The sequence below is a fragment of the Lepisosteus platostomus genome, chromosome 7, assembly GCF_059453375.1.
Source record: "Lepisosteus platostomus isolate fLepPlt1 chromosome 7, fLepPlt1.hap1, whole genome shotgun sequence".
Classification (NCBI taxonomy): Eukaryota; Metazoa; Chordata; class Actinopteri; order Semionotiformes; family Lepisosteidae; genus Lepisosteus; species Lepisosteus platostomus.
Window position 1 is genome coordinate 34,476,534 of NC_142617.1, and position 16,297 is coordinate 34,492,830.

At 43.7% G+C, this 16,297-nt stretch overlaps 1 protein-coding gene across 2 annotated transcripts in view; it reads right to left on the reverse strand.

Annotated features, from left to right (window-relative positions):
* Positions 1-15,325, reverse strand: part of LOC148658591 (putative RNA helicase mov-10-B.1) — a 28,315-nt gene extending 12,990 nt beyond the window's left edge. The window contains exons 1-15 of one of the 2 annotated variants that reach the window (XM_088639974.1): positions 15,074-15,325; positions 14,882-14,981; positions 8,601-8,773; positions 6,904-7,142; positions 5,478-5,727; positions 5,130-5,270; positions 4,596-4,758; positions 4,187-4,338; positions 3,611-3,781; positions 3,177-3,324; positions 2,775-2,936; positions 2,505-2,608; positions 1,275-1,372; positions 639-737; positions 157-265 (exon numbers count right to left, since the gene is read on the reverse strand). In XM_088639974.1, coding sequence (XP_088496100.1) covers positions 157-265; positions 639-737; positions 1,275-1,372; positions 2,505-2,608; positions 2,775-2,936; positions 3,177-3,324; positions 3,611-3,781; positions 4,187-4,338; positions 4,596-4,758; positions 5,130-5,270; positions 5,478-5,727; positions 6,904-7,142; positions 8,601-8,773; positions 14,882-14,981; positions 15,074-15,201 — 2,237 coding nt within the window. In that variant the 5' untranslated portion in view covers positions 15,202-15,325. Of the gene's footprint in view, positions 1-156; positions 266-638; positions 738-1,274; positions 1,373-2,504; positions 2,609-2,774; positions 2,937-3,176; positions 3,325-3,604; positions 3,782-4,186; positions 4,339-4,595; positions 4,759-5,129; positions 5,271-5,477; positions 5,728-6,903; positions 7,143-8,600; positions 8,774-14,881; positions 14,982-15,073 lie in introns of both variants that reach the window. The other variant, XM_088639973.1, reaches the window with a different exon arrangement.
* Between the last annotated feature and the right edge of the window lie 972 nt (positions 15,326-16,297).

Below are 16,297 nucleotides of genomic sequence, written 5' to 3' on the forward strand. Positions count from 1 at the left end.
CAACTAATGTATACAGTCATCTACTTTTCATCTTAATTAGGTCATTGGATTAACTGTTCTCTTCATAGGACATCTATCCAAAGACTAAAGCAGGTGCTGAACAGGAGAAATGAAGATCCAAAGAAGTGGAGCTGAAAAGCGCAGACTGATACATACCTGTAGTTGCGTAGTAACTTGGTGACAAAGATGCCGTTGTACTGACCCGTGTTCACATTCTTCTGGTACAGGGGATTAGTGGTCATCAGCCTCTCCAGCAGGGACACCCCTATGGAAACAAGTAATCCCTTGTTGAGCAACGCCAGTGCATATTTAAATACATGTAATTACTAATTTATCTGGCTGACACTTTATACAGATGAGTATTTCACCAGAAGAATTTATTGAGCAAAGTACCTTGCTCAATGGTACAACAGCAGTGTCTCACCTGGGATTTGAACCCACAGCCTTCTGGTTACAGGTCCAGAGTGGTAACCACTGTACTATACAGTTGTGCCTTATGTCTTAGTATCTTTCTTAAACTGCTTCGTCATTTATTTCGTCATAGTATTTTGTCCCAGACAAACCGCTCTCACAGTTTTTGTATTGTTAAGTAGGCTGGTGCAGCTGTATAAAACACTGAAGGCGGCATCAGGTCTCACCCAGCCCATGTGTAATCGCCAGGGGGGATCGGAGAATGGGTCCAAGCTGCTTGGGGTCTCCTGCTAAAACCAGCTGCCCTCTGTGTCCATCCAGGAGCCCTGGAAAATTCCAAAGAGCTTCAGTTTCAGCTTCCTGTGAGGGAACATATCTCCTGCAGTTTTCAATACTCCCATACTCCCTAGTAATACTCCTTTGTTTATACTAGTTTATGGGATTTGATTTCTGCTCGATCATTGACACCACCCTCAATCACATCACATCACTTTCAATTACCGCTTATCCAATTTAGGGTCACGTAGCGCTAACCAGGGTCAACAGAATATTTCTCTTTCAGATGAACAGTAAGGTGCTTGGATATGAACTGCATCATTTCAGTTGCCAGACTCCACAACAAAAAACATTTACACATACGTTAGTGTTCTGAGACCAGTGCACCTGCCTTAAGAAGGACAGCTAAACGGGGCTCGGTATGCTCTCGAGTGTATGTCCACAGGCTGTTTTTAAATCAAACCCCATGCCACAGGGTTTTGCTTGAAACGCAACACAGGATATGAGAGCAGGGGAGGGGAGGAAGGGGCAACAGCAGCAGTGGCAGGACCTGTACAGCTGCTGTCCGTGGGTATAAGAGAGCTCACCCGCCATTCCGATGATGCACTCGGGCTCCACAGCGTGCCCCGCCTCGTCGACAAAGAGGTGAGTGAAATGGCCTGGTGGGATCCCTCCTGACACCAGCCTGCGGACAGCAGCCAGCGGGACAGAGCCACAGCGGTTAACATGGGGCCCGGCAGCAGCTGCTGCACTTTGAGGAGCTTCCATTAGGAGAGTTTATCCCAGCAGATTTGCACTCCTTTTTCCATTTTTGTTTCATGGGAATCTTAAGATTACCTGAGTATTTTCTATGCTTAACCAGCTTCGAATCTCTGCCACACGTATAAGTGTTTGTCTTGTTTTTACAGTCATTTATAGGTGTTCTTTTACAGTGTACTCTGCTTTTAATATGGTCTATCATAAAAATATTTAAATGCATTCAAACCATATGAGTAACAATAAGAGATATTATATATTATATTATATACTCCTACAAAACCAGAATCACTTTCAATGCTTGTATGCAGGGAATAAGAGATAATAAGTACACATATAAATTATAAATTAAATTCCAACTCTATTGCCAAAAATTTTTAAAAATACGGGAGAAGGGCTTATTCTAGCTCATTCAACTTCATTATGACCGTTTAAGCATTTCTGTTTAAATCCTACACTTCCTTAATGTGTTGTATCCTGCACATTCTATGGATACTGTGAGATCTGTGCAATTCCCTAGGAGATTACATGCCACTAATACTGTTAAATGTGAGCCGTTTTTTTAAGGAAACATCAGCCAAACATATTAACAGATAAAATTCATTTTCATCGTTGATTTGCATTTAAATTCCTAAGAAGAGCATTTAAAAACGAGAACAGGAGTTGCTTCTTTACCCAAAGGTTTGTCAGGGTGTGGAACAAGCTTCCCAACCATGTGATTTGAAGCCAATACCCTTTTTTAAAAAAAAGGCTGGATGAGACCCTTGGATCAATGAGCTACTACTACCAAACAGGCTAGATGGGAAGAATGCTCTATTCTCATTTGACACTTTGCTTAAGTTCTTAATTTGGAAAGAGCTTTTGAAGCACTGATTCCCAAGTCTTGAATATTCCAACATAAAATCATGCCTCTGAAGTAATTTGGATTCCCCCACCAGTATGCCTCATGCTGTAGGTGATTTGCACCCACAAACTGCTGTTAAGGATCAGATCCCTGACAGAGAGTACCGCTTCAATGACTGTGGGTCTGTAAGAAAACCAGGGACATGCTAATAGCCTACCATCCTGCAGTGACCACAGTGGTGACAATGATCCGGAACTTCATCAGCTCTTCTTTTGAAGGATTCACGTAGCAATCACGTGTGGGGTTCCAGTTACAACAGTCCTGCCACACAGAACACACAAAGGTTACAAACAACAAATGGCCATGTGTTTCACTTTGCCTGGGCAGATGCAAGTTATTACTGTTCCCCCGTAACAGCTGTTATATTCCAGACGTATGATCAAATAAGCAATACACCTGATTGAAGCTGATTTCTGAGGGTACTCACAAGCAGGTCTATGGGCAGGGTGTTGGGGTCTCTGCTGCTGGCGTACATGCGGTACACCTGGTGATGATCAATGTGCCTGATGAGACGCTGGCATAGCAAGTCAGAGGCACTGTTAGAGGGGGCGCAGGCCAAGACATGGGAGGAAGGATCCAATCTGTGCACCTGAAACACAAAGAGTCTTACCTGAGTCTGGTAGAGACGAAAAGCACTAATGTAAAACATGGTGCCCAAGAATATACCCAGTCAGTGACCCAGCTTGAGCCAAATTTGGCTGAGCCAAATGTGCAGTGAAAATGATTAGGCAGCTTATCAGCACATTAATGTCTGTGATGTTCAGACACCTAATAATGAATTTGCATCCACAACATGAAACAACATCAAGATTAATCAATATGGTCAAACCTGTTTGATGGCTTCAACTATGGTGACTGTTTTACCGGTTCCTGGGGGCCCGAACACCAGGAAGGGAGCAGGCTTGGACACTCCAGCCACGATGCACTGGACCGCCCTGTACTGCTCTGGATTGCTCTCCAGGTTCCGGTCAAACAGGCTGCTCAGAAACAAGCACCAAGGAAATTAACCTGTCAGACTACGCAAGGAAATGGGTGTTCAAGAAAGTCACTGGATAGCACGTTATCACCTCATTCAACCAGGTTGGATATTGGTGTTAGGTTGAACGTACAGATACAACCTTGTGGACCCGGGATATTCACAACAACTAGTATGTCTGGACACAAAGTAAAAGTCCCCGAATCTTACCCTCCTTGGTTTCAGGAAAGCAGGTCCACATACTTTCATGTCCTGTTAATACAATTGGAAGAATCCCCGACACTGACCTGAGGTCTGGAAGGTTCTGGTCAGGCGCTTCGGAAGCAGTGGGGAACAACACTTTGCCCAGCCCAATTTTATTTGCCATCTCCACAGCCCTGTGCTGCAGCTTCAGGGGCATCCGGTTGAAGGTGAAGGACACATCAAACTTCATGTTGGGAATGAACATATGCAGTAGCCTAGGAAGGAAGCAATAAAACACATTACAGGTTATCTTTCACGACCTGGGTTTGCGTTTCAACCCAAAAAGTCTAAATACCGTATTCAACAACTGATCCTTTAGAATATATACCCACATTAGACTGAGCACACTTCACCTATACTATACGAATGCAATATAAAAAAAATTATAAAACAGAGCTGCCTAAAGTCAAGATATACAACAGTTCACAAGAGCTGGCGACCAGACAGGACGTGAACAACATAAAAGAAATTTCCAACAAGCTACTCAAAACTGTTGCAACATGTACAAAGTTTTATTTGTCAGGAAGGTACTACCTTAAACCTGAAAGTGATTGGACTCTGTGTCTGTACCTGAAGAGATCAAGGATAACCAATAATGGGGACACAGGAACAAAACTTACTTCTTGGAAAAACCCAGTTTGACCCTCTCCAGCTCCACCTTGTAGACGTAGCCCTTGTACTTGGTGATAGGCTCAACATGGTCATCACTCTTCGACACGAGCAGGTGGTCTCCCCTCAGAACAGAGGGTCTGTTCTCCGCCACACCAGGAACCTGGGAGTACAGACACAGCAGCCACAAACCAAGGAGGATTAAACCCCTTATCAAAGCCTTTGCACAGATGACAGAATACCCCTCTCATTGTCATGTGTGTTTTCAAGTGTAACTGTGTATTCCTTTAAGAAACAGCTGAATCAGGAGACCCACCGAATCGGCATAGGAAGCCGCAAACTAAAAAAAAGTTCTCAGACTTTGTATTTGTCCTACAGTTATTCTAAAAAAGGGAAGTGTCTTGCAGTGTCTCTACGCACATGAAGAATGAGGAGTTTCTTGTTTTGAGGGTCTTCTGTCATGGTCTGCCCTTCCATGTCATACTTCTTAATGTCCACCTCCATCTGAATCTCCTCCAAGTGTAGCAGCAGCTGGAACCTCTTGCTGTAGTTCTCGAAATTCAGAGAAGGTTCCAGGAGAGCCCTGAACACAGAGAAGAACTTCTCCATTTCTGTACACAACAATCTTCAACATCCTTTCCACTTAGTTATACATTTCCTGTGACGGAAAAAATTGATCCGCTGGCACACAGTGTGTCTGGCCACCTGATTCATTCACACCGCAGGCCCGCAGGGCAAACAGGAAGACTGGAGCATTTGATGGAGAACTACCACAGCTCTCACTGACAACACAGCAAGCATCTGCCATCAAGAAGGGCCGATATGTTAGGTGAGGGAGACTTCAGCTGTGACCTAGGGCTTCCCCGTCACAATACAACGTGGCTCAACCTGCACAATGGTAAAATGGTCTTTTGATATTACAGGTTATAGGAGGAAGTACTTCAGTTCTCTTACCTCACAGAAAGTAGCTGGTTTATGTCTGTGGGGAACAGCCTATCCGAGTCTTCCAGTCTCTCTCTCGCAAGGTTCTTCAAGTAACTGGGGTAATTGTACGGCGCACAAAAAACCACTTGTTTCAGTTGGTGTACTGTATTGCTGTGAAAAACCAGCAGCGTGAGATTAGACCTTACTGTGACAACTACACAACATGTGAAAAGAGGCAGAGCGATGGGCTTGGATGCAAGTCAACTCTTCTTGGGTGAAGCTCTACAGGTTTTAATTCCTGAAGAATTCAATGATTCAGGTTTTACTAAACACCTCAGCTGGGCTTCTTACTTAATTACACCCCTGAGGTTCTCCTACCTTTCTGGTGGGACTCCCTCCTCCACCTGGATGGTGAAAGGCCTGCGGATAGCCCTCTGGTAAGGCCTGTATGGAGAGCTGGGGCCCAGCTGCTCTGCCAAGCTGCTGTTGGCCACAGCCGCCAGGTAGCGGATGATGTAAAACGGCTTGGAGTTGGCCACACCGTGGGGTCTGAACTCAAAGGCCACCGTGACAGGAAAGAACCCAAAGTGAGAAACTTGGCACTGAACCTGGATTTCATAGCGGTCGCCTAGGCAGCACAAATACAAAATAAAAGGAACAGTGTTAATAAAGCCCACCTAACAAAGCCTGAAAATTAGACATTTCCAATGCCAGTAATGCCAGTAAGGGAAACACAAACAAGATACCACATTGATATCTGCAGCTGACAACCAAGGGTCAGGGCATGGATTCTCAAGGAAGTAAAACGATAACGCCAAGGCTGGGAGAGCAGACTTGTTTGCCATAATCAAGAGGTCACTAGATTTGATCTGGGTTTCACCACTGCCATTAGCCATCTCTGACTGGGATTCCCAAAAGTGAGGCACACAATTAGCCAAGCCTAGGGTTGCCTGACCTTGAGAACACTCCCTTAGTTCCCTTAGTTTTCTGCTCAACAGCGCCATCTGTCCCCTGCAGCAACATCAGTTCAACATCAGTTCAACATCAGTTCAACATCAGTTCAACATCAGTTCAACATCAGTTCAACATCAGTTCTGCATATGATGCCTCAGCTCTGGCATAAAGTGTGGAAAGAAGCTGGATGACCAGGCAGTGTAGTTTTAAAGCTCTCTTGTACTAGAGATCTAGAATTTTGGGTTCTGAATAATGATATTTTGGCTAATAAATGAATCAAAATTCTAAGAGAGCTCTCCCTTGGTTGCTATTATCTATATTGCCTTAGAAAACTAATACACACATTTCAGGAAACAACCTGCTATATGTATTTTATGCCAAGGGACACAATTATATTTAATACAACTTGGAAAAACTATCTTCCAAGTAATTTCTTTTATACCAAGCGTCTGAATAAAGAGATACTATATTAGTTGTTATCAATGATATATTATGTCCAGCTGTGAGTCAGTTAAGCCTACTGTAAAACTGAGGCACTGAGGTTTTGGATTTTTTAATATGCATTTCTTTTAATTCACAAACCCAGAACTGTCTACCATTTCAGTTTTATTAATAAAAAATCCTCTTTCAAATCAAAGCCGTAATAGTAAAGAAAGTAACTTTATTCCTATTTAGCAAAGCAAAGAGGGCAACTGGTGTCTTAGATACATTTTTGATTAAATATACTAAATATGTTTTTTCTTCCTTAGAATTAATAGAAAAAACTACCCCCCACCAGATTTTAAAAGCCAGTCTTCTGTGTTAGAAGACGGTTTCTTGCAGCTCTTCGTGAAACTGTTGTGTCCTTTACCTGGATTGAGAAGGAGAGGACGGGCCCTGGTGACACGCTGTTCATCCACAAAACTGAAAAACCGCATCCTGTGCAGAGGGGTGTAGAGGGTAAACTGCACAGGGTCCTCCCCTTTGTTTTCAATGTAAAAGTGAAGGTGGTAGGGCTCATTAGGGGAGACTTTGAACGTGATCTTGTTGTCTGTGGACTCATGATCTGATGTGATCACAATGCCTGCCTTGTCAGCAATGAAGGCAGATCTGTGGATGAATGGAAAAAAAACAGGTAAACAGACATCGAGTGAACTCTTGCTGACATTCAATAAGCCCAATTAAACCATCTCTGCAAAACAAGACCATCTGGGTTCTGACAATAAACAGCACACAGGTAGCTGGTTAGCTACAACGCCGTTAAGCCAAACCTCAGAACATACAGTATGTAAAGCTGGGCCTGGTCAGTACTTCAGATGAAGACAGGTTTCTGTTATAGTAATCAGATTTTGATTTAATCAACATTTGCTTTGTACTTTTCCCTTCGGCTCTAAGTGCAGCAGCATTTTTGTAAGGAAATAACTGTGGGAATGTGCTGTGTTTCACCTTGGTTCACTTAGGCTCTCAAGGTGCAGTGGAGATAACTTAGAACTGTTTAGTCCCATGTAATTGTTTAAGTATAGTTGGAATGCAGACAATGTGCTTCATACAAGGCTGGTCTGCACAGCAACACTGATTAATCCTTGACGGGCCTGTACAGCTTGGTTCTAGTGAGGTGTCCTCAGTCAGAAATTAGAGTGAAGAGAAAGCATCTTTGAGAACTGTTGTGATGCATGCCCTGGTACCACAGCCTGTATGCAATTGCTTAATTAATTAGCTGTGGTTTCCAGTATTCCATGCCAGCAGCCATATTACCCTGCAGCTCACACCTGGCAGCCCACTGCAGTTAAGCAGGTGTGAGCCTGGTCAGTACCTGGGTGAGAGACCTCCTGGGGAAAATTAAGGTTGCTGCTGGAGATGTGTTAGTGGGGCCAGCAGGGGGTGCAGTCTGTGTGGGTCCTAATCCTAGTGATGGGACACTATACTGTTGCAACGCTCCGTGGAAAGCGATGGGAATGACAAGGCACAGAAAGGCATCATCGCCATCCACCACAACCAAGGAAATCTCCAGTCGCGACAGCTACTTGTACCACTCGACCCAGACTTCTGAGGCTGAGAGAGTGGGACTGCCCCAGTGCAACGGCTTTCCCACTTCAAAAAGCTCTCCCGCACTGGTTTCTTCGTGCAGCTCACCTTCCAAACAGACGAGTTGCACAAAGTACAGCCGTCACCGTCTGACACCCGTCACTGTATTCAATATTATTCTGTGCCTAACAACTTGCTCCTCACAACTTTAACTCCACCTTGTTTCAGGAGGTGCCTGCACACAAAATTCTGATTCTGTGGTTCAGCTCACTTGTCATTAAAAATAACAAGGGAGAATGATAGAGTAGTGGATGGTGTCTTCAATGACCTGGCTAAACTCCGGTTTGGTTTCACTCATTTTGGCCTGTCAAAATTCAGATTTTGTTCCCGGGTAATTCTTTCATTTCTCCATGCCTAGGCTGTCAGGACTAAACAATTACAGGTGAGGTGAGACCCCCATCTACACGTACTTTGGAAACACCTGGGAAGGAAAGTGCTGTGTAAGCTACTCGCTGAAAAACACCTTAACCGTGGAGCAGGTACCTGTTCTGCTTCAGAAGCTGGAGGAGGGCTCTGGCCAGCTTCTTTCTCCCTGGCACCTGTCCAAGGCCAGAGGCAGGGGAAGATCCGAGAGGAGCTCCATTCGGGATGGGCATGGGGGCAGCTCCAGGCTGCTGCGGGGGCCGACTCCACTGGTCACCATAGAACACTCGCACCTGCGGCGCCAGAGAGGCAAAACTACAGGTCAGAAGAGAGCCGGCAGAGCAAGGAAACTCTGAAGTCCTAGAATAACCAGCCAACACCCGATGAATGAAGGCAGGCTCATTTCTCAAATCAATCGGGAAGAATACAGTAACTGTTTTTGTGCAGTTCTAGTGCTAAATAACAGGAATCTCAACATTGAACCATATGATAATTACTCGCACCAAGTGCTAATGTCAAAGACATTACTGCAGTGACTGTCTTACTACCTCTGTGAATTCCAACACCAAGTGTGACTATCCACACTCAGTGCACTGGGGAGGGTGGGGGGTGTGTGTGTGTGTGAGGGGAGAAGGACGTTACTGAATGGGGGGTTAGTGAGGGGACAGGGATGTGAACACTCCTGGACACTTTGTTCTACCTTGGCTGCACTACAGTCACTGGTGTTCCCCGCTACCAACACCAACACCGGCACAAGGGAATACTGGGGAGAGAAAAGCAGTTGCGCAGGGACCTAGCATTGAAAGAAAAGGGCTGAGAACCAGGTGGCTGCCAGCCTGTTCTCTGGATTGCTGTGCTCCATTATGAAAATAATAATAATTGCCTGTATAGTGTTTTTATGGAGACTCTCCTCCAACACCACCAGTGTGCAGCCCCACCTGGATGATACGACAGCAGCCATAGTGCACCAGGACGCTCACCACACACCAGCTATCAGTGGGGAAGAGAACAGAGTAATGAAGCCAGTTCATAGATGGGATTATTAGAAGGCCATGACTGGTAAAGGCCAATGGGAAATTTGGCCAGGACACCGGGGTAACACCTCTACTCTTTTCGTGAAACGCCCTGGGATTTGTAATGACCACAGAGAGTCAGGACCTTGGGTTTATGTCTAATCCGGAGGACGGCACCTTTTTACATTATAGTGCCCCCGTTACTATACTGGGGCATTAGGACCCACATAAACCACAGGGTGAGCGCCCTCTGCTGGCCCCACTAATACCTCTTCCAGCAGCAACCTCAGTTTTTCCCAGGAGGTCTCCCATCCAGGTACTGACCAGGCTCACACCTGCTTAGCTTCGGTGGGCTGCCAGATGTTGCAGGGTGACTAGGGTGAAAATGTACCATAGTAAAGGTGCATGGTGCTTTTGTCATGCTTATTACCACTATTTTTTATATGCCTTGGTTTATCTTTAGTGCACTTTTACAAGAAGTCAACTCTGCTTTACTGTGGTTTAAGTGCAGTAGCTTTTTAGAAACAGTATGATTCAGGAAGTTCTAACCTTTCTTGTGCACCTTCAACAGCAGGCCTGCAGGACCTGTGTCCACTGGCAGGTGTAACTGCAGCTGTTCTTAATGTATGGCTCGCTCCCCTTTCTCCCAAGAGCCTCGACCCCACCACGCCTGTCTGGATGTACACACTATGGCCGAGCCGAGAAGGTAAGATAAAGCACTATACTGTGTTTTCACACACGTACTCAGCCCCGCAAGCGCTGGCATGTTTAGCGAGAGCAGGGAGAAAAAACTTGCAAAAGCAAAAAAGGTGAATGTCTCTCTGTGCCTTTGCACCTCTGAACAGACAGTTTCGTAAGTACAGCACCAGCAAGACACATTCTATTCTACGAACATAGAGTTACAAATAACAGGAGGCCATTCAACCTGTCTAGGTCAGTGGGTTTGTAGCAGCTAACTGGTCCAAGGATCTCCTCCATTTTGTTGAAGGAAGCCAGAGCATCTCTTTTAACAACATGGCTGGGCAGCTTGTTCCAGACTCCCACACCCTTTGTGTAAAGTTGTGCCTTCTGTTTCACATTTCAAATGCAACAGCCCATTCTTTTCATTCTGTGTCCTTGGGTTTGTGTTTCACTTTTGATCCTTGCTTAATTTGGTGCTGTTTTCAAGGAAGTACCTCAGTTTCACATTTAAGATCTCAGAAACTTAGCATTATTTTTTAAAAAACAAGGTTACATTAATAAGGCTAATAATAATAATTATGATAATAATGAGTTTCAATGAGATGGATAATGAGTTTTGTTTAACATGACAACAAATAGAGTTGCTTTACATTTACAGTTTCTCTCAAGGCAATCATTACAAAGTATGATAAGAAGGTAATTAGAAGCAGAGAGTGAACTCAGCTGACTGCAAGTTTAAAAATAGACACTGGCAGGACAGTCTTGTTGCTTGCCTTTGAGGACAATTCAGCACACATGAGATACAAAAAGACAGGAGCGTACCTGCCTGTTCGTTAGGGTGTGGTGAAACATAGTCGTGAGTCACCACACATAGCTCCACTGAGAAAATAAAATTACAGCTGTAACATCTGGACACGTCATGTTTCTCTGGGGTTGCTAACAAAACACAGAAAAGCGGAAATCAAATCGTTCAGTAACCAGGGGAAATAAACTTAATTCCCAGGAAAACCCTATATATTAACATCATCTGATGGGACATCTTTTTTCCCCCCATAGAGAAGGTGGCAATCTATAAGGGTTGTTTAAGTTTCACACCACCTATTTAGGATGTTCAATATTTACTGAAGTTTTAGTGATGTTTAATAGGCTCTCCTGAACTCACAATCCTAATGTCAGGCGCATGTTGCATGCAAGTCAGATGCAGTTTTTTTTTGCCACTTGGCATAAATAATTTAACCACTGCTCAAAGGGACATAACACGTTGATCCTTTGTGACCCATCTCTGAGCTATGGCACAGAAACATAACAGAAATTTGAACAGGACTCCATTCGTCCCAGAATCCACATACTGGCTTGAGTAGGGAACCAGTAATTATAATCGTATGACAAAACTCTGCTCATGGAAAACAAGTCAACACCTTGTGATTCCACATTGTTGCTCAGGGCACCGATACTCTCAGGAAGACACAGTGCTGCACAACCTGATAACACTGCAGACAAGCTTAACTGGAGTCACCGCTGGTCAGCAAGCTGTAGAAAATCAGACTAGAAGCATGCAGCTGTGCCGACTTTTGCCAGAGCTGCTGCCATCTCCAGGCCAAGTGTGCCTTTACTTTATTCAATTGCAATATAAAGTGCTAAAGTTGTTATGTAATGGATCAAGCAGGTGGGCTCTCCTGGCACTGCAGCGCTACAAACGACAGAGGTCGACAACCTGGTTAAACCGTGGAGCCACCACCACAGTTATCGTTTGTGCTACAGTTTCAGAGGGACCCACAAGCAGGCCGATCCCAGAGACAAAACCGCACTTCGTCCACAGGCCACATTTTGGAAGCCCATAAATGGACACCAGGGAAGCAAATTCTCAACATCCAGCAAATCGTCAACAATCAGATTGTTCTTTAGTGGAGCTCATACTGGAGAAATTACATCTCGTATATATATATATTCGTATGAGCTTAACGTGCAGAAGTTACATAGTTATATCATCACAGTCAGGTGCCTCAGCCAGTCGCGGCTGGCATCGTCCAAATCGGTAAAGTTGCCGGGGCACCTGAAGCGAGGGCAGGAGTATAGCATGTGGTCGGCCATCTGCTCCTTGCCGTCGCCGCATTCGCAAATTGGGAATCTCACCAGCGAGACCCCCACTTGTGTAGGGTGGCCCGGAAACGGCCATGTCCGGTTCTTAGGCAGTTCAGCTTGACCCAGGCTTGTCTGGGCAGGTCATTTCCAGCAGGTTTGTTAGATACTTTGTCAATAAACTGTTTCAGTCTGTGGTTGTTGTTATTCCACTTTTTGTTAGCCCAATTGGTGCCATTGTCGTTGTTTGCTTCTACATCTCGTAGAAGGTAATGGAAAACATGGACATTTAAGTTTTCACAGTGTTGTTGACATGACAGGAATGACACTGTTAATATAACGCTCGCTGTCAAAAAGATTATTTAAGAGTAGACAGGCTTTTGAACTAGAAGTTTTCAAAACAGAAGGCTCTTTTAGAGATTGTACCAACAAACCAGAAAAGTATTCAAGTGTTCAAAATAAGACAGACTTAGTTCAATAACACAAATTCAAGATACTTGACTGGAGGATTTTATGAGTGACACCCACTAAGAGCATTTGCTTCTCGACAGACACACTGCAGAAGACAAAACTGAAAGACCATGACAACTCAGGACTGTCTTGTTGTTTTTTCTTGGAGGGAGGGTGTGAGATTCACCTCTCACCTCTCACCAGCACGACAAACACAACACCCTGCCTTTCATAAGATGAGCTGGAGCTGGAGTTGGTGAATTATTCAGCAAGAATCAAAATAGTAGCAGCATCTGAAAGCCTGTTCTGAGATAATGCAATTTCCCCACTTACACCAGTAGAGAAAATTCAGGTGACCCAAGTGCACTGTAACTTTCTCAAAGCCGAGAGCACGCTCCAAAAATACACCAACGCACAAAAAAAGAGTAATTTATCAACATTTAGATTTACATTTATAAAGCATCAGCTTCAAAAGCAGACATGTAGAAAGTCCCAGTTCCAAATGCGATGTGTATTTTAACACACAGTCTTAGTCAAACTCCTACAGTAAGTCAAAATGCAATGAATACTTGCAGCTGTGAGATAAGGGAAAGCACACATTCAGCATTGCAGACATGCATGGTTAGTGTTTGTACTGTATCAGCATTTCCTGCAGACAGCGAAACCTTTACTGCCTGCAGCTCTTTCTACACCATGGCCTCCATAGAAGGCGATATTAAATGAATGACAATGGAAAGAAACTGTCTCTCTTAGCCGAGGCTTGTACGCAAGCAAGATGTAAACGAAAGACAGAATACGCCTATAACATGCTCAGATTTTCCTACAGCAGGACAAAGCCTCTTTCCCTCTCAGACACTAATAATAATAATAATAATAATAATAATAATAATAATAATAATAATTGCTTACACTTATATAGCGCTTTTCTGGACACTCCACTCAAAGCGCTTTACAGGTAATGGGGACTCCCCTCCACCACCACCAATGTGCAGCATCCACCTGGATGATGCGATGGCAGCCATAGTGCGCCCGAACGCTCACCACACATCAGCTATCAGTGGGGAGGAGAGCAGAGTAATGGAGCCAATTCATAGATGAATTCACTATTCATCTCTACAATTCACTAACCAGAAGAAGCTTACCAGAGATCATTTCGAGACAACTACTGTAAACACAAATGACAGTTTCCTACAGAACACAATTGAGGGCAATTATTAGATGACAGGAAATGTAAATGTTTCTGACATTTAAGTTTTGATTTTTTCTCATGACTACTTACATTTTGCAGACCATTACGCTTGGTGTTATTTTCTTATTTTTGTGATTATTTACAAGAACAGTTTTGCGCCACAGAAGCCTGGCAAAAGGGCACACATACAGTACAGTAATTAAGGTATGAAGCTTTCCTAGAATCCAGCACTCAGCTTTTGCAGCTCAACTTTCTGGATTAATTTCCACAGAAGACTCTAATGCTCCTGGGAGTTATTCTGATCATTTTTTTCTCCCAATGAGCAGTGAAAACAGAATTACTATCAACACTTCACATTCACTGTCACACTAAAACATGACCCTGCTTTCACAGGTTTATTTGCTATGAAACAAAACTATTCCTGTTGCCTCACCAAGATGTGGTTTTCAAATGTTTATGGTCTGAGATAATCACCAAAAAAATTTCGACAGGTTAGCAGCAAGTGACATTAATCTTGTATCAACATCACTTCCTATTAAATCCAATGTGCACCGAAATTTGGCATTTTTGCCAGTCTAAGCAATAGAAAAATTGAAAGTATTTTTCCTAACCAAGCTGAAATACTGTACATATTGCATCCAATGCTTTCAATCCGAACGAATTTAAATGTACGTTACAAAAAATGTAGCTACGTTTAACGTGCGTGAAAAAAAACATAACACTAACAGTAATTATTTATGTTCTGCCGTCCCATGAAAGTAGAATACAGTTCAATATTGTCACCATCTTCCTGAACTAAAGGTCAAATGAGGTCGGAGGATCTTTAGTGCAATTTCTCTATTTTGTAAAATGAACTTGACCTCGTCCACTCTACGACTTGTTTTTAATCAGAATCAATTTCTATAGAGTTAAAGATCTCTGGGCTTTAGGAACCATCTCCGCGAGCAGAACTTGAGAACATCCAACTAGAAGCGGCGCTCCGCACTTACCTGCGTATTGAAGCACAGCTGTCCTCTGATCAGTTTCGCCTTGCGGTGTTTAACCAAGGCATAAACGATCCTGGAAAAAGAGGGCTGCCTTTCTCCGTTTCTGTGAGAAGAAAAACAGCAGTTCAGGTGAGGGCAGAGTGGACAAGCACAACTTGGGCGCAACTGCGTTACAGAAGCATCAGCATCTTCTACCTGTTTCTGAACTCTGAGTTGTAGATGCCCTTAAGTTCCTCCCTGTCTGTTTTCGAACTTCTGTTTGTCTCCTCCAAGAAATCCATGAAGTCCAGCCCCGTTATCATATTTTCTCTGACGGTCGGCATCGCAGCTAGACGAGCGGAAACGGTAAACAAAATAAAACCCGTTTAAGAGCACCAGAACCGCGTATGTAAAGCGGACTCGGCGACAGCAGGAACTCGCCTGTGAATCCAATGTGTAGGGAGAGACGTCACTGATGACGTTTCGAAAACACTCAGGAACACGGGCCCAATGAGCGGCTGTGGCGGCGCCAGTTCTTGGTGAAGTGTTGCTGCTGGCTTGAGGAAACGAAAGTTAAGAGAAGGGACTATCTGTGATCGTAAAAAAATGATAAATAGAAAGTAGTCGTGTTGAACTGCACACCTCAAAGTGAAAAACGAGGCACAACCCTTGGGTTGCTTTTCGTAAACGGAGGATCGGGAGATTATTTGAGCTGTATTTGTTCGTTAATGGGTTTTGCGTTTGGCATCAACTCAAGATTAAGAAATGATCCCTAACCAAGCTGGGACATCAGTCCATGCTGGCACAGTTTAGTGCCCAGGGCGATATTAACAGGGATATTTCGTTATATTTGGTGTGCCAAGTGTTCCTTGGACTTGAAACGAGTCTCTAAATACGGTTTCTATCAACCTTTACCCTTCTGCCACATGCAAACACAGTAGGTGTCTCGGGTAAATGACGAAAAAAGTAATAAGGCCATTTCGACATAATTTAGCCGTGCATTCCTACGAAAACGCAAAAAGCTCTGCCATCAACAAAGAACATATAGAATATAGAAAGCACACTTTGAGCTTTTGAACAGATGTAAGTAAGCAAATTACATTTTTTTCTATCACTTCTCAACAGTAGCCGATATTTCAGTTATCTACTGTATCTGCCTCCCCAAATGGCTTCAATAACATGGCCGGTTTGAGTCTTCAGGACTCCCACAATCCCGTAATGAGCACTCAACCACAACCCAAAAAAAAAACCCAACATTAACGACAGTGGTGTAATAACTCGAAAAATCAAAAATTTTATAATAGGGCAACAGTTAATTAAGTAAGAAGCTTGTTGTTGTGTGGTAACCAAAACTGCACTCTGTATTCTAAGTGAGGTTTACAAGTGAACTGTAAAGGTTAAGAAAAACCTGGCTGGATCTAAATTTCCTATTGTTCTATA